The sequence below is a fragment of the Lethenteron reissneri genome, chromosome 23 (assembly GCF_015708825.2).
Source record: "Lethenteron reissneri isolate LAM-NWPU_2019-01 chromosome 23, ASM1570882v1, whole genome shotgun sequence".
In the NCBI taxonomy this organism is placed as follows: domain Eukaryota; kingdom Metazoa; phylum Chordata; class Hyperoartia; order Petromyzontiformes; family Petromyzontidae; genus Lethenteron; species Lethenteron reissneri.
In genome coordinates this window covers 19,968,500-19,993,444 of record NC_083801.1, presented here as the reverse complement: position 1 = coordinate 19,993,444, position 24,945 = coordinate 19,968,500, and the positions used below count along the sequence as shown (strand labels likewise).

Here is a 24,945-nt window from a genome sequence, read left to right as displayed (position 1 = left end):
TCAGAATCTTTATTTATAGTGGAGGAATCCGATGAGCTATAAAGCTCTTTTCACAGATGTCCATCACCCACGTACATTCGGCACCACAAGTACTGCCACCTCAAGCCAGTGCAAAAATTATTACCATTCTCAAAACAGTTTCCACATATAGCTCATGCATACCTCTATGGGAAGGCAACCATTACAAAATCCATACACACGTGCAGAACTATACACACAAGTAAAGCAACGTACAACCAGACATACCTACATTCATATCATTCATATGTAGGACCAAATAAAACGTCATTCACTGACATGCAGAAACAAGCAGTTATGTGTGTACACACAGATGTATAAACACACTTGTGTATTTAGGAAAATACACATGTACATTCACACACAACCAACCCACACACACACAGGCGAGCAAACACACACCCACACATCCCGGCTTCCACGCCCCCAGGCCCCATGCGTGTCGTTGTGTGAGAGCGGGGGGTGGTGAGGAGGTGGGTTCAGGGAGTTGGCCTCAGTTTCTTTCCTCAGCAGCTTCACTTCCAGTGCTGGTGGTGTGTTGACGGGTTGAGAGGGACGGAGGTACAGAAAAACAATATATACATACAGAGAGACAGAGAGGTGGGGGGGGGGGGGGGGCGACAGGGGAGCAGGAGAAATAGGGACTGACGAAAAGAGTGACACGACACAAGAGAGGAAGAGAGAGATCACGATTATGGGCGACAGAGGGAAAGAAGGCTAAGAAGGTAAGTGGTGGAAACTTGTCTGAACGTACTGATGTTGTTTACTTGCGAAAGCGCGCTGCGTTAGTTATACCCGAAAGGCGGTGACTGATTTGTAAGTGAGAAAAAAGGTCACCCTGTTTTGAGAATGTGACTTTATGGGTTCGTGAAACGAGATCACGTGCGTACATTTTGTTTAACAAAAATTCTAATCTTGGAGAAATATAAACAATATACAGCAGAGATTTTTGTTTTTGTTTCAAAGAACGCAACAAGCAGGGATTTCCCAAATGAATGCTCGCGAGGTGACAGCCTTCCCACGCATTCCTTGGCAGCGCGATGACTCCGTGCGTGTCACCGTGTGTGGCACACGGTCTGCACATGTGGAATGTGCGGCCTCTTGTGTACTTACCTGCAGCTTGTACAGACCAAGTCCCCGCTCACACGCCCCGTGCGAGGGGCCTTTGTAGTCTGCACAGGCGTGTGCACCCCTGCTTTTGTAGTAAGGTGCATGAATTATGCTTCAGCGAGGGTGACGATCATTTTTTGTTTTTTTAGAAATTGTTACATAAACGATCAAAAAGAAGGTGCACTTTAGGTACCGCGACGAGCACAGCGAACACATCATCTGGCAGGTTTTCTGGGGAAGTATCAGGTACAGTTGTCCAGGTTTCCTTGCCTACATACAATGCAGGACGTTCATTGCCAGTCCACTGATGGATACAACTCACAGATTCTATTCTTGCGCATGATGGCAATTTGTTCAGGAGCTAATGGGGTTCTGCCAGTCATGACGAGAGGGCTTCAGGGGAGCTTGTGTAGTTTTGCTGTTACGCTTCCGATGAAGAAGCGCAGACTACAGCGGTTTGCTATGTGGCCCATAGTTTGGGTTGTATGGCTTTAATCGCACTCCTGTGGATTGTCTTAGACGTGACTTTGTGGGTCTCTGTGTATCTCTATGAGTCTCTGTGTATGTATGTTGAACTTCTTTCGCACCGTGCGTAGCCAACCGTGCTAATCGGAGGTGCGGTAGGACAACAATTTCGTAATAGAGGTTTCTCGGTTCGATCGCGGAAATATAAATGTGTCATTAAATCCGCCACCAACTGACACAGCCAATTAGTAAGGTGAGCTGAACTAGTAACGAATTGGCATGTTTTGTTTACGTGACAAACCTTTACTAATTGGCTGTGTCGGGTGGTGGCAGGTTTGACGACACATTTATATTCACGTTATTTAACCGAAAAACCTCGATTGTGGATAATATTGGTCGAGCAAGCCTCGTACGTATTAAAAAGGATAACACTTTGAACCCAAAAAGCAGTTCTATGTGTGTCTCTATGAGTTTACGGTCCATAGTTTGGGGGAAAATAGCCACAGTCGCACCATCGCGGCTCGTCTTTAATATTCCATTCATGAAGGAGATGTGCGCGTCCGGCCTTTTTTGATGATAATTTTTGTTCTGATGCGGTTGATGGTCACACCGCCATTGCCTTTGAAGACGTTGCCCGGTCGGGGGTGATCTTCGTGTCAATGTCTCCCCCAATGCTGCCAACTTTCTAATGGAAAATTCGTTTGGCCAAAAAGCTGAGCTATTGTTGTTCTCGGGTAGATCACGTGTTATGTGCGATAAAATATTCCTTTTCCACTTTGGTTGCTTTTTAATAAATGCTACCGTATAAAGAACAATACAAAATAAATTCAAGGCTAAGCTAAATATGGTGTATGATATTGTAACAGAAAAGAGTTCATGCAGCAGAGAGCTTTGAAGAGAATGTAAAAAAAAAACTTTATATAAAGTGGGAAAAAATTGGCAATAAACAAAACTTGAAATATGATACCAACAATTTCCCAAAATGTCAGCTTAATGTTTCTTTTTCTCAGCTTTTGACTAATTTATGACGATTGTGGTGAAGCATTTTCTGTACCACTGCCAACATGGACTTTTGTTTTGTGTGCCTTTACAGATCGCAAGTATTATTTTAATGAATATTTCGACGAGTATTTATGTACAATATATGTCTCATATATCTATGTATATACATGTGTACGTGGATGAAGAGTAACCGCTGCGTGTTAGCAAATAGTTTCAGAGAGGTACAATCCCAGCAACCTGGGTTGGACTCCTGATGATGGATTACACGGGTGGTTTCTCACTGTGTCATGGACCACCCTTTAGGTAAACTGATCTTTAAATGAGTAAATGTCAGGGTGTTACAATCAGGGCTGGAAAGACCCTGATTGTAACATGTGCTGCGCTGTCCTTAATTAGCCGCCCATCGAGCAAGATTCGCTCCTACGGTTCGGTGTGGCTCGCCAGAAGCCATCTTCCTCGCAGTCACGGTGTGTGCGCTGGTTGGAATACGGCACGTACATTGTGACGAGTTACGGAGGCTACCAGTAGAGACTCTGTGTGGGGTGGGTAGTCCACAGCCAGTAGAGCCATGCCCTCCTGGTTGTGCGAGTGGAATGTGCGACGGTTCCCCAAGGGCTGGGTTTGTTGGTGCCTTTTATTGCACGCATACCTCCAAGGGGCATTGGAGGTCATGTACACATGCTCGCATAAAGCCCCCCTAATGGTTTATTTTTAGTGCCCGTGAAGATGTGTTTGTTAACGGATAACAATAGCGTGTAATGAACTGTTAATGCCCAGTAATTAAGTGCAGACGTTGAGTGCGCCGAAACATCACAAGCGGCAAGCGCATTCACGAACGCCAAGATACAGTTCGGTACATCTTCACACGGGGTTTGGGTTTTTTTTGACCTGTAAGAAAAAAGCACCCCCCCCCCCCCTTTGAGTGACACGCCTACTTTTTTTCGAATGGCCTTCCCAGCTCAGTAAAGGTATGGCTACAACTGTGTTTAGCATTAAGTCATCTTTACAGAGCTTATTGACAGCTGGACTTTCCCCCTTTATCCAACTCGCCTTGCATGGGCCTTTCCAAACAATGTAGTTTTTTTTTTTACAACAGATGAACGATTGTTAACAGCGTGTTATTTGGAAACTGGTCATATTACCCGGTAATAACTAGGCTTTCAAGACACTTGCAGTAAAAGTATAAAAGGAATTCCACAGGTGAGCAGGAAAGGTAAAGCTGACCACACGCGTTAATTAAAGGGAAAATGGCTTATTGAGCAGCAGTTGCTGCTGTGGTACAGAATACCAACTCGGTTATTCAAAGTCTATCTTGAGGCCAAAAGGCTTACCATGACAGCAAGCAGGGATAGATTTATAAAAAATATATACTGTGACTGTGTACGTGGCTTGTATGTGTGCTTTGTGCACACATGTTTGCGATTCTGTGTGTGGACATGTGTTTGTGTGGGGAGCGATGGTGCGACGGTTAAGGGCACTGCAGAAGTGCATGTGTGGAGCCGCATTTGAATTCCTCACCATGCACCAGCGTGAGTGGCAATTGGAATCTGAAGCTTGGCCTGAGCTTCCCCTCGACAAACTCTCAGTCTAACATTACTAGCTGTGTGCGTTGTCGTCACTAGCATAGTATGGGAGAGAGACAAGGTGGAAATGCATGGCCGTTGGCACCACAATCTCCAAATGTGTCGTCCCAACTTTAATATTAGCGTTCACTAAAGGGGTCGTTCAAGCGTTATCAACACATTTCATCACGTATGCTCTTACAGAGCTCTTACAGAGCATACGTGATGGAATTTTCACCCTTTTTCCGTGTTTAAAATGTTGAATAAATCCCTGTACCCCAAGCATGTTATACTCCAAAATGTGTATCTTTGTGTGTGTCTATGTACATTTGACACCAGTTTCAGTTGTTTTCTCGTAACACGTCAGAATTCTTTGTCCTCACCGAGGCAAAGAACTCGCACTGCAGGTGTCAAGACGCTTCCCTTTGATCAAAGTGTAGTTGTACCAGACTGGAAGATATCTTAAAGGTCGAAACAGGAGTTTGTCATTGCTATTATGACCCAAACACATTTTCGGTGTGTGTGTGTGTACATGTGTGTACATGTCGGTGAGTGTGCGAGTGACTTGCCCCGACTAGATTAAGGGTTAAATTAAGGGTGAGGGTGTGAATGACCTGATATAAAGAGCACTGCAAGGGAAGGATCAGTTAGGGATTCCGGGAGGGAGGAGCACGTGTTGACAGGAGGGGAGGCAACGTAGCGTGTGGGTGGTTTGTAACTGCCCGCTACAAATGCCACATTTTTCCACGGGGGTTGAGCACAACACCTGCACATGTGCATGCGGTACGGGCTGATTGCTGGTGGTGGACCGCGTCTGCAGGATTTCTCAGCTCAGGTGACTCCCATCTCTTCGCTGTCCCTTTTCACTCCCCACACTGGCAGCAGAGCTATGTTTCCTCGTCTCGGTTTATGATAGTATTGTGCTTGTTTAGCCAGGATAGTCGTACTGAGTCGCATTGCTATTTTTAAAGAGGGTCCTGCCAAAGTGTTTACATTCACAGGGCTATGATTGCTATGTATATTTCGATGGAGTAATTTGCTGGTAATTTTAACATTGTCTAACTTTTGGACCATTAAGCTGACACACAGCGGGCCTACTTTAACATCGACTGTGAAATAGAGGGCTCGTATTTTAATGGTTAACGCACCCACAGTAATACGCAGGGCGGCAGCTGGATTTAAATCGTGAACCTCTGCAATGAGCAGCGATCGCGTTCCTCCTGCCAGACCTAATCGCCGGCACTTGTCTGTGTGTGTGTCGTGCCGTTTCTTTGCTTCCTTCCATTATTGCTCTTAGCTTGTCTAAAAAAATAACTCCCTTAAAATTATCCATCCCGAAAACGCTGTATCTGACTGAGCTTTCTCCAGTTACCTGTTGAAGTTGTGTACGCTGATCCACGATCACCCAGGGAAGTGACAGCAAAGGTGTCTTTTTTATATTTCAATTATTACTGCACGGTACCTTTTGTTGAGCCACCTTGTTTGTATCGAGTGCCTACACATGCGACACCGTTGTAATACGCATTGGGTTTTTTTGTTTTACGGCATCGGTTAAATCAAGGCAAAGATGCACACAATTGATAGCCATGCTTTTGACACGGCATGTCAGTCTACGGCACTGCATTACTGAGAACCAGACAGTCGGGAAGATAGACATCCAAGACACTGTGTGCCGTTCCTACAGAGCATTCCTGAGGCAGCAGTCATTACAACCGGCGGCGATGTTTACGTGAACGCTCCTTAACTGGGGAATTGCCACCCTCCTCGGCGTCGTGGGGGTTTGATGGGGGTGAAGGGTCTTTAAATCAGCTTCCTGCCCAGATCCGGCTCCGAGCCACGGTGGAGTGAGGCTCAATGACCCCCCTCCCGCTCTGTTGACGAGTAACATTTTTCTGCTTTCGTAACGGGAGCTGTGTTCCTTGGCTATAACGTACAGTGCTGGTATTGTGGTTCAAAACAAAGTGACTGTTAATAGGCTTCAATTGGCCGGGTTTTTGCAAATTGCTCTATTTTTTTGCTCGTTAAAAATGCAAAATTACATCTGATTTCGTTATATACAAACGGTGCATGGGGCTCGTGTTGCAAGCTTTGTGTGAGTTTAGCTGTTAGCGCGTTGCGCGACAAACCCGGCCACCCGAGTTCGATTCCCATTCACGGTCAAACGCCAGCTTACAATTATCTGAACTGACCCCTAGGTCGACTCAGCCTTTAAATGATCACCCGGTGCAGTGAGAGCAGTCTTGTTCAGTCTGTATGTGAGATCTTTGTGTGTATGCACAACACTGCACCTCGGGGTTGTGAATGCGCAGCTTGTGCAGGCTTGCTGCGTCTGTGTGCACACGTGCGTGTGTGCACTCGTCCTGGGATGTGTGTGTGCGTGTCGGGGGTTAGACTGTGTGTGTGTGGGGGGGGGGCCTTGCTATGGGGAGTGGGAAGAGAGGCAGGTTGAAGTGCACGAGGGGGTAGGGTGGGGTGTGGTGCGTTCCTACATGCACATGGGGTGGGGGCCGGGTGTGGTGGCTCGACTCGTATTATTTATATATTTACACATTCACTTTGGAAGTGCACGGGGTGCCTCGGGGCGGCTGAACCCACGCACTTCCTGGCCCCAATTCCCCAGACGAGCCCCGTCACTTGTTTAGGAATTAAGGAGCCAGGAATCCCACCAGAGGACAGTCATTATGATTACACCGCACGCAAAGCGCGGCACGCTCACTCACACACGAGTCTCTTCGCCGACACACAAAGGTCACGAGGACTCGCGAAAAGCTCCCGCGGTGGCTTTTATTTGGTGGGTAACCAGGTGAAGCCGTTCTGCTCCGCGGTTGGTGAAAGTGGCAGCGAATTGTTTGCCCTCGGTAAGTTTGGCTCTTATGTTACGGTTGATATTCATCGCGCTGCCGATGGAGAAACGAGAGTATGTAGGTGCTGTGGGCATTAAGGATGGAGATGATCGTCATGATGATGATGGTAATGAGGACGTGATGATATTTAAGAATGTTGAGGTTGGAATATTTACGCTGATGTCAACGGTGTGTTGTTGTGAAGACAATTTCGACGATGATATTAATAGAGCAAGATAACTTTGATTATGGCGATGGTGAAAATTGTTGATTTAAGATGATGCAGGTGGGGATTGTTGATGCCGAAGGAAAGTGTTGATTAACGTTTCGGCAAGAACCGTTCTTAGCCAAATACAGTGTAACAGGAAAAAATGAAATAATTTGCTTGTGGTGAAACCGTACACTGAAAGCTGATCCTTACTGCATTTTAGCTGAACAGTCGTCCAACCGTGAGACTGCGCCAAGTTACCTTTGTGCTGAACAAAATACAGTGCTCAGCTCACAAGTATTCTGACGCCCGAAGTCATTGTGTTTCATGTATTCGGTCACTAACGGACGCGGCTAAATCGATGACTAAAAGATGAGTGAGTGGCTTGTGCGACGAGACGTGTGTGAGCCGGCAATTTATCTATTTGCTTGCTTTGTTTATATTCCTTTTCGTGGGACTCGTATGAAACAAATCGCTGCATACGCATTACGATGATTTTTTGTATTGCACATTTTACAAACAAAGGTGATGTGTTATGAGCAGAAAATTCAACCACGTACACTTCACTCGCGTAAGTCATAGTTCGCAATTCACGGAACGATAATGCTTACTCAAGTAGTTATTGGCCTATCACAAGATTACAATGGTCTGCCTGATGTCACTGCAAGAGAGATTTCTATATATGTAAAAGTTGGTTGGATAGGTCACACCAGTATGGACAGTGCAGTAAATGAAAATAATGTATACGTGTTTGTGCAAGTTCCGTGAGAAATGTAAGAATGTTATAATTGATGCGAACTATAATTACTCATGTTGTTTGTCTTCTCCATTCTCCGCTACCCTCCCATTTCTGTCCCTCCTCCTCCCAAGCAGATTCATCATGCAAACAGGGAGAGAGATTCCCTGGGGGTGAGGCATCCCCAGAGCTCTCCCTCTTCACTCACTCAGCCCCTACAGCCACAACTCATCCCACTCTCTCCGTAAGCAGCGACTCTGGCCACTCCACCGCCTCTGTGCGCACAGCTAACGAACCCTACTCGCAGCCGCCACAAGCACAGCCACAACAGCACCAACTCCTACAACAACAACAGCAGCAGCAGCGGCAGCAACAACAACAACAACAGCAGCAGCAGCATCATCAGCAGCAGCAACAGCCACAGTCAACGTCGCCCTCCGAGTTCACGGCCGCGGGCAGGAGTGGCGAGCCTGGGCCACCCGCGCCGTCCGTGCCGTCGGGCCCGTCGGCGAGCGAGCAGCGGGACCTGGACGAGCTGCTGAGGGGCTTCAGCCTGGACGGGGGCGACCCGTGCGACCCGGGCGAGCCTCACCGGGGCGGCCCCAGGACAGCCGGGACGCAGCTGCACGCCATGCGCGGCCTGCAGCAGAACGGGGGTCACGCAGGCGGGGTCGCCGTGAGCATTCCCGTGGGAGGAGAAGCCCGGCACCACAAGGTGAGTCGTCTGGGTGGATTTGATAGGGCTGTGCAGCCAGTCACCTGACCAACATGTCGGTTTAACACGTAGGCTTTCGCGACCAATATTATCCATAATAGAGGTTTTTTTTTGGGTCAGATCGCGTAAATATAAATGTGTCGTTAAACCCACCATCACCCGACACAGCCAATTAGTAAGGTTTGTCACGTAAACAAAATATGCCAATTTTTTCTTCCTCGTTCAGCAAACTTGTGTTGGAGAGTAAATCCACAACATTTACGATCCGAGTACAGCGTTTCGCCGGTAATTACAACCAGCCTCATCGCTTATTATGACCAACGCGTATGTATGTTGAACTTCTTACGCGACGTAAGTAGCCAACCGTGCTAATCGGAGGTGCGGGGGGGGGGCAAGGAGAACAAACTAAACACAAAATGCACTTCTCAAGAGATGACTTTGCAATGTAGATGATTTAAAAGTGCCATCGCTCCAGTGGCTTTCTAATATCGGAAGGAAGAACGTTCCAGACAGCCGCAGAAGCGCATGTGAAAGCACGTAATGCGGTGACCACGGTCTTTGTTCAAGCCAGTGGGTGCTCCTGCTTGATTGAGCAAGGCGGGGGTGCTCATCTCAGCTGGCAACCCTGAGTCATTTCTGGAGGTTTGACGATGATTTATTTGTTGGATTATTTGTTTTTATTATACCGTGGTGCAGCAGTGACTAAAGGCTGACTGACTCGTGTTTTTAGCCTCAGGTACAGCGCAACATCTGATTTTTTATAAATGTATGCTGATGTTCCAGTTTAATAACGGCGAGCGTTTGGAGCCTAAGTGACTAATCGCTGAAAATGCAGAGCGCTAAGTGAGGTATGAGCATTTGGTGTGGTGTCATCGATTTGTTGTTCTCGTATTGTTACAAATTCATAGATACATAAACTAGTGTAAATTCAAAGTATGCCTCATGCCAATCGCACGATCGTAATAAACCTGGGGGAAAAAGTGAAAAACATAAACCAAAACTGTGTATTAAGCATCATTTTACGATCAAATTCAACAAAACATTGTAAAAAAAAACCTTATTAGACATTGTATTTGTCATCATCTCTCCATGTTCATTGACATATAAAGAAACACTGAAGTTTGACTATAATTATTATCCTTCACATTATTTTCATTCGATTGTATTTCCATTATCATTAATTCGCGATACATTGAGGTTGATTTCAAGGCCTAGACGGTAGTTCTCCGTTGCATTGTTATCATCATTATTATTCTTGATCGGCTCATTGGGCTTCCGTGTGTTGTTGACCGACTGCCCATCTCCCTCTCGCCCAGGTTCTGGTCCAGGTGCACACCGAGCGCCGAGCCGGTGCCGGCAGCGGCGGCGGCGGCTTGAATGATCGAGAGACGGACATTCTGGACGACGAGCTGCTCCCCCCGCACGACCTGCGCAGCGTGGACAGCCTGGGCACGCTCTCCTCGCTGGAGGGCGGCACGCTGAGCCCTCCGGGGGCCGGGCCCGGCGGGGAAGGGCTGGGTGGCGACGGTGGGCCCGCGGCCGGGCGCTACGGCTTCCTGCCGGAGCCGCACAAAGTGAGCCAGTGCTCGCTGCTGTCGGACAGCACCGGCTACAACACGGTGGAAGAGCCGCAGCAAGACACGCCGTGCCCCACGCACAGCTGGGTGCAGCAGCAGAGCATGTACGCCAACGTCGGCGCCAACGCCAACGCCGGGCCCGGCGGCTCGGCGGGCGTGGACGAGTACGGGCTGACGTACCGCTCGCGGACTCCGCTCGTCGCCACCGCCGCGTGTTCGGCGCCCGCGCAGCAGAACATCATCTACTCCGAGCCCAGCGGGGACTCGGGCGCGCCGGCGGTGCCGCACACACCGGCCCGCGGCTCCAGCAGCCGCCACGCCGTGCAGCGCGGCGTGGGCTCCTGGAGCTCGCACGGCGGCGGGGGACAGCTCGCCGCTACGCTTCGCGGGGGCGACTCCCCCGCGCCGCCGCTGTCCGCCCTCAGAATGGAGGGACGGCAGAATGACCACGGCCAACGGGAGAGCCCGAGCAGCGGCGCCGACGGGCCCCCGCTGTCCCCGTCCCAGCAGGACTTGGAGCTGTCGCTCGAGACGCTCAATCAGCTGATCCTGGACCTGGACCCCACCTTCACGCCCGTGCCCACGTGCACCCCCTTGTCCACGCTGCGGCGTCAGACTCCTACCCCGCTCGGTTCACGGGCGAGCGAAGCGGGGTGCCACCCGGAGCACGTGCGGCTGCAGTGGCCTGCCCCGGGTTCGGAGGACGAGCCGGATTTTGGGAATGGTGGCCGGGACTTTGGGAATGCCAGAAATGCCTCCTCGACAGGTGGCAGCTATAAGTCACCGGCGTCCGTAACCGGCAGCGCGGGCTCGAGCGTGGGAGTGGGCATGCCGGGATTCTCCGAGCCACCGGCAAGGGAGGCGGGAGGGCGAGCGAAGCCCGGAGAGACGGGCAGCGTTGGGTCGGCCACTTTTCCGGGGCGCGGTGCCGGACTGACGGAGCGGAGCTGGGCTCAGCAAGGGGGTCCTCACTGGGAACAGACGGGGATCACGCAGCAAGGTCGGTCTGGTGCACACCCGACGTAACCGTGTACATGCGTGCGTGCTGCTACCCTCGCACACGCAGGTCGCACACCGAAGAGTTCACGTAACAAAGCACAGGGCTCGCAGGCAGGCATACACGCACGTATATTTACACTCAACACTTACGACTCAAAACAAACATGCATATACACACGCATAGAAACGTGCTCGCGTATGCAGACGTCCATGTGTGTTTGGCTCAGAAAGGCTACCATGGACACTCTTGTTTTGACTTGTCGGTGTTTGTCAGCATGCTAAAGTTGGGCTTTCGCGAAAGGACAGTTTGAGGGAAGCATCAACAATGTGTCATTTCTGCAGAATCAGGAAGAGAAAGCCATGAGGCTTTGTGCAAATGGAAAACAATACTGCTCACACCGACTGGCGCACACACACAGAAGCATATGCACGGCACACAGCAAGACGGTGTTACATAAGAGCCAATTCAATAAAGACAAGCCACTTTATAGGTGGAATTAGTCTTGAGTAAACTTGCTGCCATAATAAATGCGAAACTAATCTCAACTTCGCACGGGTAGATGTTTAGTAGTGAGAGTCAATGCCTCTGCTTACAATTCTTATATTGACCAGGCTGGCCCTCAAAGGGCGTGTGAATTGTAAAGGAGGCGTCAGGTTTTGTGGGTTGTTAAAACAGGCTGCTGCTGCTCAAAAGCTCTGATTAGAGAATGTGTCGGCTAATTCTTACGTTTTTTTGTGCCTCTTGATGTCTATAGAGACAGAGGTGGGTTTGAGTAGAGACTGTGGTTGTGTCCCCGTTATTTTTGTTGGCCTATTTGGTCAGTTGAAGCTGGCTGCGGTTTAGGGGCAGTCGCATAGAGGCTTAGTTTCATAACCGCATGGGAGCATCAAAATATTTACAAACAACGGGGAACATTGCCTACTATACACGGTAAGTGGCAGTCTTAATGAAGGCACTTTGGTTTGCCTCTGTGAGTTTAAAAACATAACAATGCTTCTACAAAGTGTATTCTCTCTGCCGACTTAGTGACAGTCTTGCATTCCAGGTTCTACCACCACAGAGCAGGCATCTGTAGCCAATGCACTGCACACAACACAAGTGGTTATTCAATGTCTTTAAATAAATTATGATGGTGATTATTATTTCATTTATTATTTTCTTAATGTCTCCGGAATTGGCTTTTTCAACTATTTTCTGTACACTTCTTAACCCAGGCAATCCTCGCTGAATCTCAAGACTCCTTTTCAGGAGGGTCCTGCCAAGTCTTTTGTCTTTTGTTTTTTAGTGGGGGACATTTGACCAATTACCAGTTAGGTAAAGTATTTCTTAGCTATTGAAGGAAACCCGGAGACCCTGGAGGAAACCCATTTAGATCAGGGGACGAAAACAGAACGGTGCCCGAGTCAAGAATCGAAACCCAGGAATGTCTTGTTGTGATGCACAAGTGTTACCACTGCGCCCACCCAGCCACGCAAAGGGCAACACATCTACACGCTGCTGTGTTGAGCTAAACATGTTATGACCAACATTGCAGATTGAGGATCACGAAATGACACGAACACAACCCTACTCCCCTCCAACAAAAACCAACATCAAACATTCACAAAGTAGCCACGATGCCTGTCCGTGGCTTGTGCTTTTTAGTGAGCACAAGTTAGGTCCCGCAAAGAAACACCTCGGGGGATTGTGTGGCCCTGGTCCGTGACCGACCGCCTTTACCTCCCAGTTGCTGTTACACACCAGGTACTCATTTAAGGCTGAATCATCCACGTGGAGGCTTAGAGCAGGTTCTGATACCACTCCTAAGAATCGGATCACTACACCACCACCACCACCACGTGATCTTCTCCCGCGCGCGTGCGCACACACACATCTGCACAGAGGGCAATAAGTAGGGGCAAGAGAACAATGAGTGACAGGTGTCAGGACGGACCACACACGTTGGGTGTTTGAGAGGCATGGCCATCAAGCTCCGTGAGTGAGTGTGTGGGAGGGAGCGGGTTCATGCAGCTGTGCTGAGGCTCCGACCACACAGCCATTTATAGAGACAACGAAAGGCTTATTTGGGAACGGCGTGCACGTGCGTACGTACATGTACGTGTGCATACAGTACGTGTGTGAATGCTAACATGTTTGTGTGTGTACTTTACCACACAATGGATAGAACATCAGGATTTTAGACCCTACGCTTAAGTGTTAACTTCAAATCCATTTAAGTATAGGTATGAATACATACCACTTTGAACAACTGCGTGAGCACGTGTGCTGCTGGATGTGTGTGTATGGACGTAGGTTTGTTTTTGTAGCCCTGTGTGTACATGTTTGTGCCTCCCGTGGGTCAACAGAGCCTGAAATGAGAACCTGGTTTCATGCATTAACATTGGCATTGGGAAGATAAAGGTGGTTGAGCAGGGTGCTGCCAACACACACCCCCTTTCATGGGCTTCCTCAGCCTTAATAGGTGCTCGCTAACGTCTTTTTTTGTTCCCCTACAGCCTAAAAGGCGAAACTGGGGATTTTTGTTTTGTTTGTGGGTGCACATGTGTATGTGTGGAAGCCTTTGTATGACTGCACGCGGACGTGCGTGGGCACGAGCGCGGACGTGCGCGCGTGTCCTCCCCAGCACTTTTTCACAGTGGTGGTGGTGGGGGGGGGGGCGTTCTACGTGTGCATGTACGCACAAGGCACGACTCTGCAGCGGAGCCGACTCCGATCATAATTAAAAGGCTGCGGCAAAGAGCATCCGTGGGCCGAGCGCGCGCCCAACGCTCTCAGAAGCAGCACCGCCGCCCGGCGCAGAGGGGGGCCCTCCCGGCTCGTCGACAGCTCACCGCGGCACAGATTTATTCTGGGTGCCGCTGTTCTATTCCCCCCCCGCTAAATTTGGCCACTTTTATCAGACAAGCCCCCTCCGACTCCGGGTCAGATCCGTTTACAAAGCCGGGTGTCGCGGTGCGGCGCACGGCGAGCGTACGGCCCCCAAGGCGAGTGAGAGCAGCGATTGAAGCGGCCGCCGGGGCCACCCTCCCTCCCCCCTCTGCGCGGTTCACCGGGGAGCCTCGGTGCTCCGCGAGGGCTTGGCGACTCTCCCGCGATGTCCGAGTGGGCGCCCGCAAGAGGTAATCGCGGCCGCGTGGCCATCCCCCCCGATGGCGCTGCTCGCGATCGTCGGCGTCGGGGTGCGCCGAAGCGCAACGGAGGGGCGGCTTTCGTGAGTGTCGCGGGCAGTGGCGGCAGCGGCGGCAGCAGCGGCGATTGTCGTATAAGTTGTTCGAAGTTACGGTGTTCATAATGACTGTTAACACTGCAGTACGGTGCACGTCTTAGATGTCTCCTTGGCTTAGCAATTGTGGCGAGAGGCATTTGTACTGGGAGTTTTAAGTAGACAGTGCAGTGGAATTATCGGTTTGGAAAGTTACTTAAGCAGTTTGCGCGAAAGTGCCGCTATTTTATCAATATAAAGGGTTAAATATCTTTTTTTTTAATGGGTAGAGAAGGATACCCCCTCAGGTCTGTTTTTATCAAAATCAGAATCAGTAAAATACAATTAAGTGAAATTTTATTTTTCGAAATTCATTTAAAATCCACGAGTAAGGTGATTAACACTTGTTTTACATAAGCGGAGAAATATTTTGAATATGTTTAATCATTAATTCGGCGGTCACCTTGACAAAGAGGGCACAGGGCACATGAGATGCAGTGCTATACTATCATCACCGTCATTCCGCTTGTTTACCCACGAGGGCCTCACTGGAGTATCTTGACTCTTTTACAGGAGGGTCCTACAAGTGTTTATAATTGGGGGTTGGGGGGGGTGGCGCTGGTTGCTACGCACAATCCCAATCGAGTAATTTTGCGGGTAGGTTTCACCCGTGGCGCATTTGGGCCACGAAGCCGTGACCCAATGGCCCACTCTTGCCAACGTCACCACGGAATCTTTAGTATCCACTGTGAAGCAGAGGGAGCGTATTTTAAAAGTTAATGAACTCGCTGTAATGTCGAGGGCGGCCGCTAAAGTCGAACCGTGAACTTCTGTGACAAGCGGCGAACACACTGCTGCCGGGCCAGGTGACCAGCCTAAATATTCACACCTGGATGAAGAATTCTCTTATAACGGCTTTGACATACAATTGTACAATGTTACTATAACAACTTACTCAAGCACTCGGGCGCAACTGTTACTACTGCATACCCAAGGTTTACTGACACAGCTACATTGTAACTACAGAATACGATCGATACTTACACACACGCGCGTGGCTACAATGTTACTTACATAAGACTTATGGACACAGAGCCATGATGTTGACAAAGCTATGTAGACATCTGTGGTTAGTTGTAAAAACACTTGCACAAAAACATGTCTGTACTTTATAACAACTTAGAAAAACAAGGGACATTTTCACTTAATTTGTTTATTCAGCCAAAGACTTTCTGCTGCAGTACATATGGGTCTCAATACTTCTTATTCAATACATTACAGCTCAGTGCGATGCACAATGGCACTTACACTTTTACTAAAGATTTGTTTTGACCAAATGTGTGGCAATTCAAAATGCAACGTTATTAATGTTCTGCACTTCTTGTTAAGGCCGGGTCATCTACTCATTTCCAGGCCAGCGGAATCCTCAGTCAGGACCAAGGCTCTCTTGTTCCAAGGCCAGAAGGCTTTGTATGAGCCTGGCTTGGGCTAATCATTGTCCCTTGCGTATTAGAGAGCACGAGCGTGGTTATTCAAAATTAGCCAATGCTGAGATTGCAGCGCACTAGTTTTAACTTCGGTGTCCATGAAGATTGTTCCTACTTCCACAGCATCAACTTTTCTAGAAGTCCTCGTGCCATGATGAGTAATGACAGCCACTCATCTCCATGGGCAGTCCAACGTGTGATAGGAAACCATGTTACTGTAGAGAGGACTTGTCCCGCCTGAAGACAACTACTGTTGACTTCTCACCAAGATATCCGTCCTCCCAAGTGGGTACTCATTTTAGTGACCTCAGGGATGATGGTGATGGTGCTGAGTCACATGCAAATTGGGATTTGAGCCTCGTGATGATAGCCGTGTACTAGACACCCTTGGTATGTGATGTCGAAAACCTTCTTGTGAAACAACCTTCAGAGCCATCCTGACGCGCCACAAGGAAACTTCCTTCTGCACAACTCGCACGCGAGATCTCTCCACAGTGCAGGCACAGTTGACAGCGCACAGCTACGATGAACACTGGCTCCATTGAGGAGGCCCGGGGGTCAAGCCGTCAATTGTTTCGCTTGTTGTTTAGTAACCAACGGAAATTCCTCGGTGAAGTCATCGCGACATCCACGCGAAAGAGACTGTACCGGGCCTAGCCTCGCGACCTTGGGCCCGCTGAGCGGTTGAACCTAGCGTGTGACTCCACCACCCCTCCCGTCATCCACTGCCCACTCACGCCACACCTGAACGCCACTGACCCCTGCTAATCGCACTGACCTGTGCTCAGAGGTATAAAGTTACCACAAACATTGAAGCTGTCGACGTACATTACTCGTGCGTCTGTCTGTCATGTCCATGTGTACTGGTACAGTCCGTTGCCAATCCAATGCTGGGTGCGGGCCTCCACTTACCCTGCAGGTAGCATGGGAACATAGAAGTACAGGGCAACAATGGACGTTGCTCACTTCCCTCTGCTGCCCACCACGTGTCCCCCTTGAGCCTATTACAAAGTCTTGGCCATGGTGGTCACCCTTGCAATCACTATCCAGGGCCATACCTGCTTAGCTTCCCAGATCTGACAAGATCAGTCACATTCTTGGCCATGTGGTCATAGGCAGGAACACAATGGGTAGACAATCTGGTCTTTGCAACACAACCAACTTTGTCTGACGCACCTGTCAGCCCTCACTGCTTTGATGCCTGCTGAACCCACTCGGCTCCGCTGAAGCCCTGACTCCTGGGGCTAGCATGGGCCCACGGTCCATAGGTCACGGCCCCTTAAACAATCCCCGTCAGCGTCCATCAAAGAGGGCATACCCTCGGATGACTCCACCGCTAATGGTAGTAGATCAACTCCACCCCCCCAATGGTTCAGCAAGCCTCCTTAACAACCAGGAGCGTATCCTTTTGCTCTGGGACCGTGAGTCTCGCTTGCCAGCTTGGACGCTGGGGTGGTGTCACGCGCCTTATCTGTGACTCGTACCGACAGCCGTAATGCAAAGGTTTAATGTCATGGAAAGTATACATTTTTTTAAGTGTGTTACCTGGATAATCCCTTGAGATGGAACATCTCAATTGGAAGGGTGTCCAGGGTAGATCAGCTCAGCTCATGTGATATTTAGCAGATAAGCCACACTCTGAGCAGCTACTCAGCCCATTTAGCATGTGTCGCTGTGTTGTCCGCTGCAACTCGCAATAAGGGCAGACGGTTTTGTTTTCAGTGGGGCAGAAAGGGCCTATTGTGCCGTAGTGTTTATGCCAAGCAGTGGTGGGGGGGGGGGTGTAAGGACTGCCTGTAATATTTTCCGCTGTGGCTGACACCAGCATTGGATCACTGGGAATAATTATTATATTTTTTTACGGGGAAATATTGCCAAAAAAGCTACTGAAGGCATCGTAGATTATGAATGGGGGTGGACGTGCATGCTAATTGGATGAAACTGTTCGCGATCAAGTGTCGGTGTCGTGTGTTGGAGCCTTGGAGGGTTCAATGGGAGTTAATGAGCGTGTGCACACACAAGACGGTGATTACCCTAGTAAGTGCGGTGGAGGATGCAAAATATATCTCCAAAACCAGCATGAAGAGTTAGTCAGCCAGCTAGTGGGAGGCAAAGGCACATAATATAATCATGATTAAAACAATAACTCACCACCCTGCATCATTAACAATGTATTTTAGGAGAAAACAGTGTTCGTAGAAGAAGACGACTAACGTTTCATGCCTTTGCTTGTTACAAGTATGCTAAAGGATTTGAAGATTTCGTGACTGCAGGAATCCGTACTCTTTGGTTCTTTCGGTAAAGTCACGTAGGTAGAAAATTAATAGATCACGACGTGCTGTGGTTTGTTTCACCTGATGACGATTGCTTGTGTTGCGATCGAAACGTCGTGATCTATTAATTTTCTATCTACGAGACTTTACCGAAAGAACCAAAGAGTATGCTAAGGGAGTTAACTAAATCGTTTATTTCAATTGGATATACAACATTTGGCCATCCGGCCACATTTACAGGCTGGCAGGCACTGGCGAACAACGAATCGAGCCAATTGAAGAAAACAACTCACTGCGATTAAAGTGTGAGAGCGTGAGAGCGGGCCGGTGCCACAGGAAGAAAAAAAAGAATAATGACGTGGTGCGTTCGTGAGTAAAAGCACGACTTTGTGAGCTCTCGGTTGCGTGGGTGAACGAGCGAGTGCACAGCTCTGCAACTGAGCGAGTACATGGTTCAAGCGTGCAATTGAGGAAGTGAACGGATATAAAGTTTACAATGAAGTCAATGAACCAGTGAGTAAGTCCATGATTAAGTAACAAAATAAACAAGCGGACAGTATGCCTCTTTCCTCTCGTATAAGTCCCTCCGAGTAAAATATACAAGTCTTTTTTTTAATGCATTTTATCATCCTTTTGGTGAGTGCATAAATTCAGCAGTATTGCTTCAACACAAGCAAACACTGTCAGCCTCACTTGAACCAAGGCCAGTAAACTGCCACGTGTTTATAGGGAAGGACATAATTAAGTCATTAAGTAAGTCAGTTACCGAGTACTGGGAAGTCAATTTGCGGGTACTTGATAAACTCTCCCAGGGGGTTAATTAGTCGAGGAGTGAGTCTACATTTGAACGACTAATTGGGTGTGTAAAGTCCTTGACCGAGTGAATGAATCACCGAGTGAAGAAGGTGCGAGCGGCTGAGGAGTGAGCGAGAAGGCGAGCGAATGAACAGATTTCGTCCCGCACATGGGCTGGGGAGTCCAACTTGGGGGCTGCTGCCGGGCATTCCCTGCACGACAAACGCTGCCTGTGTGCTTGGCCAAAAAGAAGCGAACGTCGCCGGGGAGAGGATTCGGACACGCGGGCAGCAGTGCCGTTTAACAGCGGGAGACGCGAGCGATGCTAATAACGGGCTCCTCTTTACGAGCCTCCCAAAATTCACAGGATACCGAGCCATGTTTGGTGTGGGTGGGTGGGGCGGGGGGGTCAATCGCACCCCCACCCCAACCCCCCACAACTGCGAGATGCTTCTCTGATCGTAGAATTGGGGAGCGGGGGGGGGGCACGGCGAGGGTGGCATTGACACCCAGCTCACACGCGCACCTCATCTCATGCGCGCAGTGGGGGAAGTGGTGCAATTAAGAGAGTGGCATTAAAGCCTTCTCTGCCCTCCCGCTTCTAACACTGCTGCGTGCGCATATCGAGACCACCTAGGAACGTGCATTTTAATTGGCCAATAGCGCTCAGCGGGCGGGATGTTAAGTGGAAGTTTTTTACGCCGCTTTCTCACTAAACCCTGATTGTGCATGTTACACGGCACATTGATTAACGCGGAGCACATTGATGTGCCAGCTGCTGTTCGAGACCTGTGGTCGTTAGTGATGCAAATAATCAACCTTCAATTACAAACTCCCAGTCAATCAAAATGTCACATTTCATGCAACGCTTACCTGAAAGCAATAATGAGGTGGCTAAATTTTGATACATCACATTGAAGTGCATCCGTACTCATCCGCAGCGAGTATAGGGAAGGCGTGTCTCTTTTGGCTGTAGAAATTGAACGGCTCAACCGAAGCGTCGAAATGCACGTTCATGTGCCTTAGATGTACGTGTACGTGAGTCTTAAATAAGTGACACACGCACACTTTGCGTGTGACACGCTCTAGCATGTTCGTGCATGGTGCCCATTTAAAAAAAAAACTTTACTGCACCCCTTGCCGGGGGGCAGAGAATATAGATCAGAGCAAGGTCGCGTTTGACACTTGTGCTATTAGGTTCACTTGTGCCGATGCTATATACGTGACCGGTTGTGCGATTGCATTGGCACGTACCCGTGTGTGTGTCCTTGGTGTGATGTGACGGTGGTTAGTGCACGGCACAACAAATCTCGGTAACCTTGGTTATATTTGGATAACAGCCCACCGCCTTGGTCAACTCGGCTGAAAATGAGCGTCTGCTCTGGTGTGTCAGCGTCAACCTTAGAGGATCTGGTGTGATGTGGGTAAGAGTACCTAATCAGGGCGTTATTTGTACGTGTGTTTCTCCGTGCCTGCGGTAGTATAGCGTTTAGCGCGCTGCGCTACAAACCTGGTGACCCGGGTTCGATTCTCGCTCACGGCCAACACCAGTGACGATTATCTGAACCAGTCCTGGGCCTCTCCTAGATCGACTTAGCCTCAAATGAGTACCTAGTGCAGTGTCTAAAAACATCGCCACTGGGGAGGCAAAGGCGGTCGGGCGTAGTACTGGCCACCCACCCCCTCGTGTACGGTGCCGGCCTTAATAGGTTTTTTTAAGGCTATATGGGGGATCTTTATCTTTGTGTGTGTACGTTCACACGTTTGGTGCGTTCAGGCATCTCAACCATGGAGGCAAGGGGCCGGCCTGTGCACAGACGCAACCTCAGCAACGGTCGCTATGACAACCAGGATGGCGAGCAAGGTGCCGATGGCCTCAATGGCAGCGCCGGCGAACAGAACATCTATCGGGCCACCGTGCGGTCACCAGTCAGAGCCATCTCGCCAGAGGTGCGCAACATCATCGCCGCCAATCCTGGAGGCCGACCGCGAGAGGTGAGGAAGGGAGAGCGGGATCGTGGCAAGCCCACCTCGAGAGGGAGACCACATTGCAGCTATAGAGGGGGTATCAGCGTCCACCTCTAGAGCAGCACTATTGGTGAACTCTACAGGGTTGCCGTAGCCTGTCTTGTTTAGGCTTCCATTGCGCACCTCTGGATGGTTACAATCGTCCACCTCTAGAGGATGACTACAGTACAATCCACCTCTTAGAGGGTCATAATCAACCTCCAAAGGTGGAATATTGTCATTATTTTAGAGTGTCCACCAGCATTAAGGGACACCACTGATCATTCACAGTGATTCCACAGTCTACTTTTATTGAAGTGGTTTCACAATCTCGAGGATCACCGTTATCCACCACTTTAGGGTCACAACAGCACATCGTTAGGGTGGTATAGTTCACCCACTGGTGGATATCACCAGCCATCTCCAGTGGAACATCAAAGTCTGCCACCATAAGCCGTTTGTCCAGCTATAGAAAGACATCGGAGTCCATCACCACAGGGATATCATAGTACACTATTGCCGCACAAAACCGTGGCATCCCAGCTCAGTGCGGTGCACCCACATAAACCAACCACACATCGCACGCAATGCAGTGGACGGCTAAGCCGGTAAGCTGCACTGACTCGGCTGCTTGTATGTGCACGCGTGCTTGTGCGTTTGACACACGAACAGAGGCACATGCACAGTTACAAGGAGGCATTCGAGGAGATGGACCAAGACCCGGGCAGTCCACCTCCCCGTTCACCAGAAGGTACGATCCCCCGGCGGCTTGTGGTCCTTGTTCGTTGTCGACAGATGCTCCTGCTTCTGGCCAAAGTTTCCTCCGTGTGGATCTCCGCTCTGAGCCACTGGACTCAAATTTGACATTCGCAAGACCTCATTTGATTCAGATAACACTGTACACGTGTGGAAAGTGACTCTCGCCTGTGCGTATGGGTCTCTTCTTACTTGTCTGCACATTCAAGTGGATGGTATTCCCTGAAAACCTAGCTGTTTACCCCACAAGCCACCTTACACAGTATTTAGCCCACCGAATTGAGACATCATCTTTGTTAGTATCGCCTGACTACACATATTTCAGTCCATGCTAACAGGTATCTCTGGCAGCTGTATAAGACACATGAACAACCGTGGCATGTGGACGATGCCGATGTGCAATTTGTGTCCTGGCCTTGGCACGTTCGTTGGGGTGCGGAGGGTGACAGAAGTAGCCGCGTGTGCGCGTGTGCGCGTGTGTTACAGGGGAGCGGTGGTGCAGCAGTTAGTGCGCTGCGCTACGAACCCGGCGGCGCGAGTTCGATTCCCCCTTACGGCCAACACACGGTGACGATTATCTGAATCGGTCTTGGGCCTCCCCTAGGCCGACTCAGCCTCAAATGAGTACCTGGTGCTGTGTGTAATCAACGCCACTGGGGAGGCAAAGGCGGCCGGGTGTGGTGCTGGCCACCCACCCCCTCGTGCGCCGTGTTGGCCTTCATAAGTGTTCGCGAACAGCACTTGCCCCAACAGTCTGTTAAGGCTATACGGGGGATCTTTGTCTTTGTTACAGCACGTTCCCCGATTGGTCTGGCTGAGACGCCGCTCTCTGCCCTCAAGCTCAAGCCCCACAAGCCCATGGAGATCCACGTCTCGTCGGCGCAGGGTAAGGCCACCGTGGTCTCGACAGTTTGACTGAGCTGCACACAGCTCTCTGATTTGTTATCGGATTTTACCGCGTGTTGTTCGGCACGATGTCCAGCGTCGCAATGCAAAGGCTGCAGCGGAGAGCCACACAGCACAACCACAGAACACCTAGACACGCCAAGCACACCAAGCACACTTGCAGTGCTTGCTAAACGCAATACTTCCACACCTTCCACTCCACATGAAACACACCTGGAAAAGCTCATCCCACTCTCAATGCACAACCAGTTAGCATGGTTGTCTATGTATGGTGCTAAAGAATTTCAATGTACACAACCAATCATGGACACTGCACGGCATTAAGTTTATCGACCACGTGCACTCGGCATAAACTCACAATGCGCACTTTACTCGGTGCATCATTGTTATTATTACCCACGGTCGTGACAGATGTCTCAAAGCACTTGGGAGTTTCAGGCCTTGGAAGAGAACCTTGGCGTTGTAGAAGAAAGAGCAAGAGCAGTTGAAATCACCATCGAGAGCACTACTCGTTTTTCTGTTTCAACAATTTGCCACGGGCAGTGAAAGGGTGTGGCAGAGGCTGGGAGTTGGAGAAGAGTCAGTTGATAGGTCGCCCACTGTGGTTGATTCTAGTTCCGTGTGAACCCAGCCGCAGGCCACATCAATTGCAGTCCTTACCCAGCGTGGTGGATGTGCCACCGCCACTGTTACAAACAAAATAGCAAAGCTGTGGCGAGATGTTAACTGCCTCGCCTGGTTTACAGTAGGTCGTGGGTTCGATCCGAACCCTGGCACCTGTATATTTTTGGTTTGCATGTTCGACCCGTGGTCGCGTGGCTATTTCTCCTGGTCCTCTGGTTTGTCCATCCACATTTATCATCAATATGCGCTTAAGAGTATTTTTGATGCTCTCAATTTCTACATGATAAGCCACTTCATTGAGATATTGTGTTTTGGCCAGGACGCTTCTGTAAAAGAGCTATCCAACTCAGTGGGCCTTACCTGGTAAAATAAAAAATTGTTTTCAAAAAAGGACAACTTAACGGCCAAGAACGCAAGGCACGTGTGGTCATGCCTGAAGCATTTGTTTATTCAAACTAGAAAAACAGGCGCAGACCATTTCACTGCCTGCCGGGATTTGTTGAACAAACAAAAACCCCACCAAAGAGAAGCGGGATCGTTGTTAAACGTTCTCGCATATTGAATGGAAGAAAAAAACGCACGCACACTCGCCTGAGGGTTTGCCTTTCAAAGGGAGTGGCCATCGGTCGACCTGTGTGTTATTTATTTTCTGAAACAATATAAAACGTCGTGTATCCAGAACACGTGAAGTAAATATCCGTACACTCTAAATGACTTATTCATACCATAAAACCACACTTTGCCCGGGCATATGCCTTGCTCACCGCTGCCTTAGCCAAGTGATGGTTGATCTGGCAGTAACGTCCAAACAAAGCATCGCAAGCAACAGCAATGGCAGCGAAGCATGGTGATGTTGTGATAACCGCACGTGGGCTATTACGGTGCTGCACTGCGTTTTTGTTGTTGGTGCGGTGTGTTACAAATGCACCCCATGGCTGTAACTTGCATGTCCCTCTGCCTCCGTCCCTCCGTGCGGCCCAATCCCCGGTCTGCTTGCTTGCCCCCTTATCCCCTCCACCACCCTCCTCCATGCCTGCTTCATTTTGGCGCTCATCCCACAGACGTGCCTGACAGCGCCATTCCCAGGTCCACCCTGCCCGGTGAGTGGACCTCACCATTGCCTTGAGCACAGCCATCGTCGATGCGCACAAGCGTCATCATCGTAGTCGCTCGCTTAGTCACTCATTCTCCAAACCTCATCGTGATGGTCATACCCATTCGCGATTGCCACCGTTATCATCATCATCAATGAGTCACAGTGATTTCCTGCTCAAATGAGCATTAGGGCAGTCCTGAGCCAGTGGTGAATATTCCACATACCTATGGTAGGGGAACATCTGTCCATAGGACAACCGATGTTGACTTTCCTACAAAGTGGTACTCATTGTAACAATCCTGAAGGGATGATGGGCTAAGGCAACTTCCAAATAAGATTTTAACTTTCAGCTTCCGATTGCGATGCACTCACTACCCCTGAACCACCTGGCCAGATTATATGTCGATGCAATCAACATTATCGTCTGTGAAGCTGCTATCAATGTAACCTTTCTAGACGCTATCACCCCATGTAACCCTCAATGTCACCGTCGGTATTATGATCTTGACAGCTGTTGTAAAAAAAACATTACTGCTCTCATTCCCATAATAATAATTAACAAC

The 24,945-nt window shown here is 49.5% G+C and overlaps 1 protein-coding gene across 13 annotated transcripts in view; it reads left to right on the top strand.

Annotated features, from left to right (window-relative positions):
• LOC133346171 (tensin-3-like) overlaps window positions 1-24,945 on the top strand; it is a 135,874-nt gene that overhangs the window by 96,192 nt on the left and 14,737 nt on the right. For 10 of the 13 annotated variants that reach the window (XM_061557649.1, XM_061557648.1, XM_061557643.1 and 7 more), the window contains 6 exons: window positions 8,079-8,659; window positions 9,976-11,236; window positions 20,771-20,988; window positions 21,673-21,751; window positions 22,550-22,642; window positions 24,348-24,386. In XM_061557649.1, the coding sequence (XP_061413633.1) occupies window positions 8,079-8,659; window positions 9,976-11,236; window positions 20,771-20,988; window positions 21,673-21,751; window positions 22,550-22,642; window positions 24,348-24,386 (2,271 nt within the window). The remainder of the gene's footprint in view (window positions 1-8,078; window positions 8,660-9,975; window positions 11,237-20,770; window positions 20,989-21,672; window positions 21,752-22,549; window positions 22,643-24,347; window positions 24,387-24,945) is intronic. The other 3 variants (XM_061557639.1, XM_061557637.1, XM_061557641.1) reach the window with 2 other exon arrangements.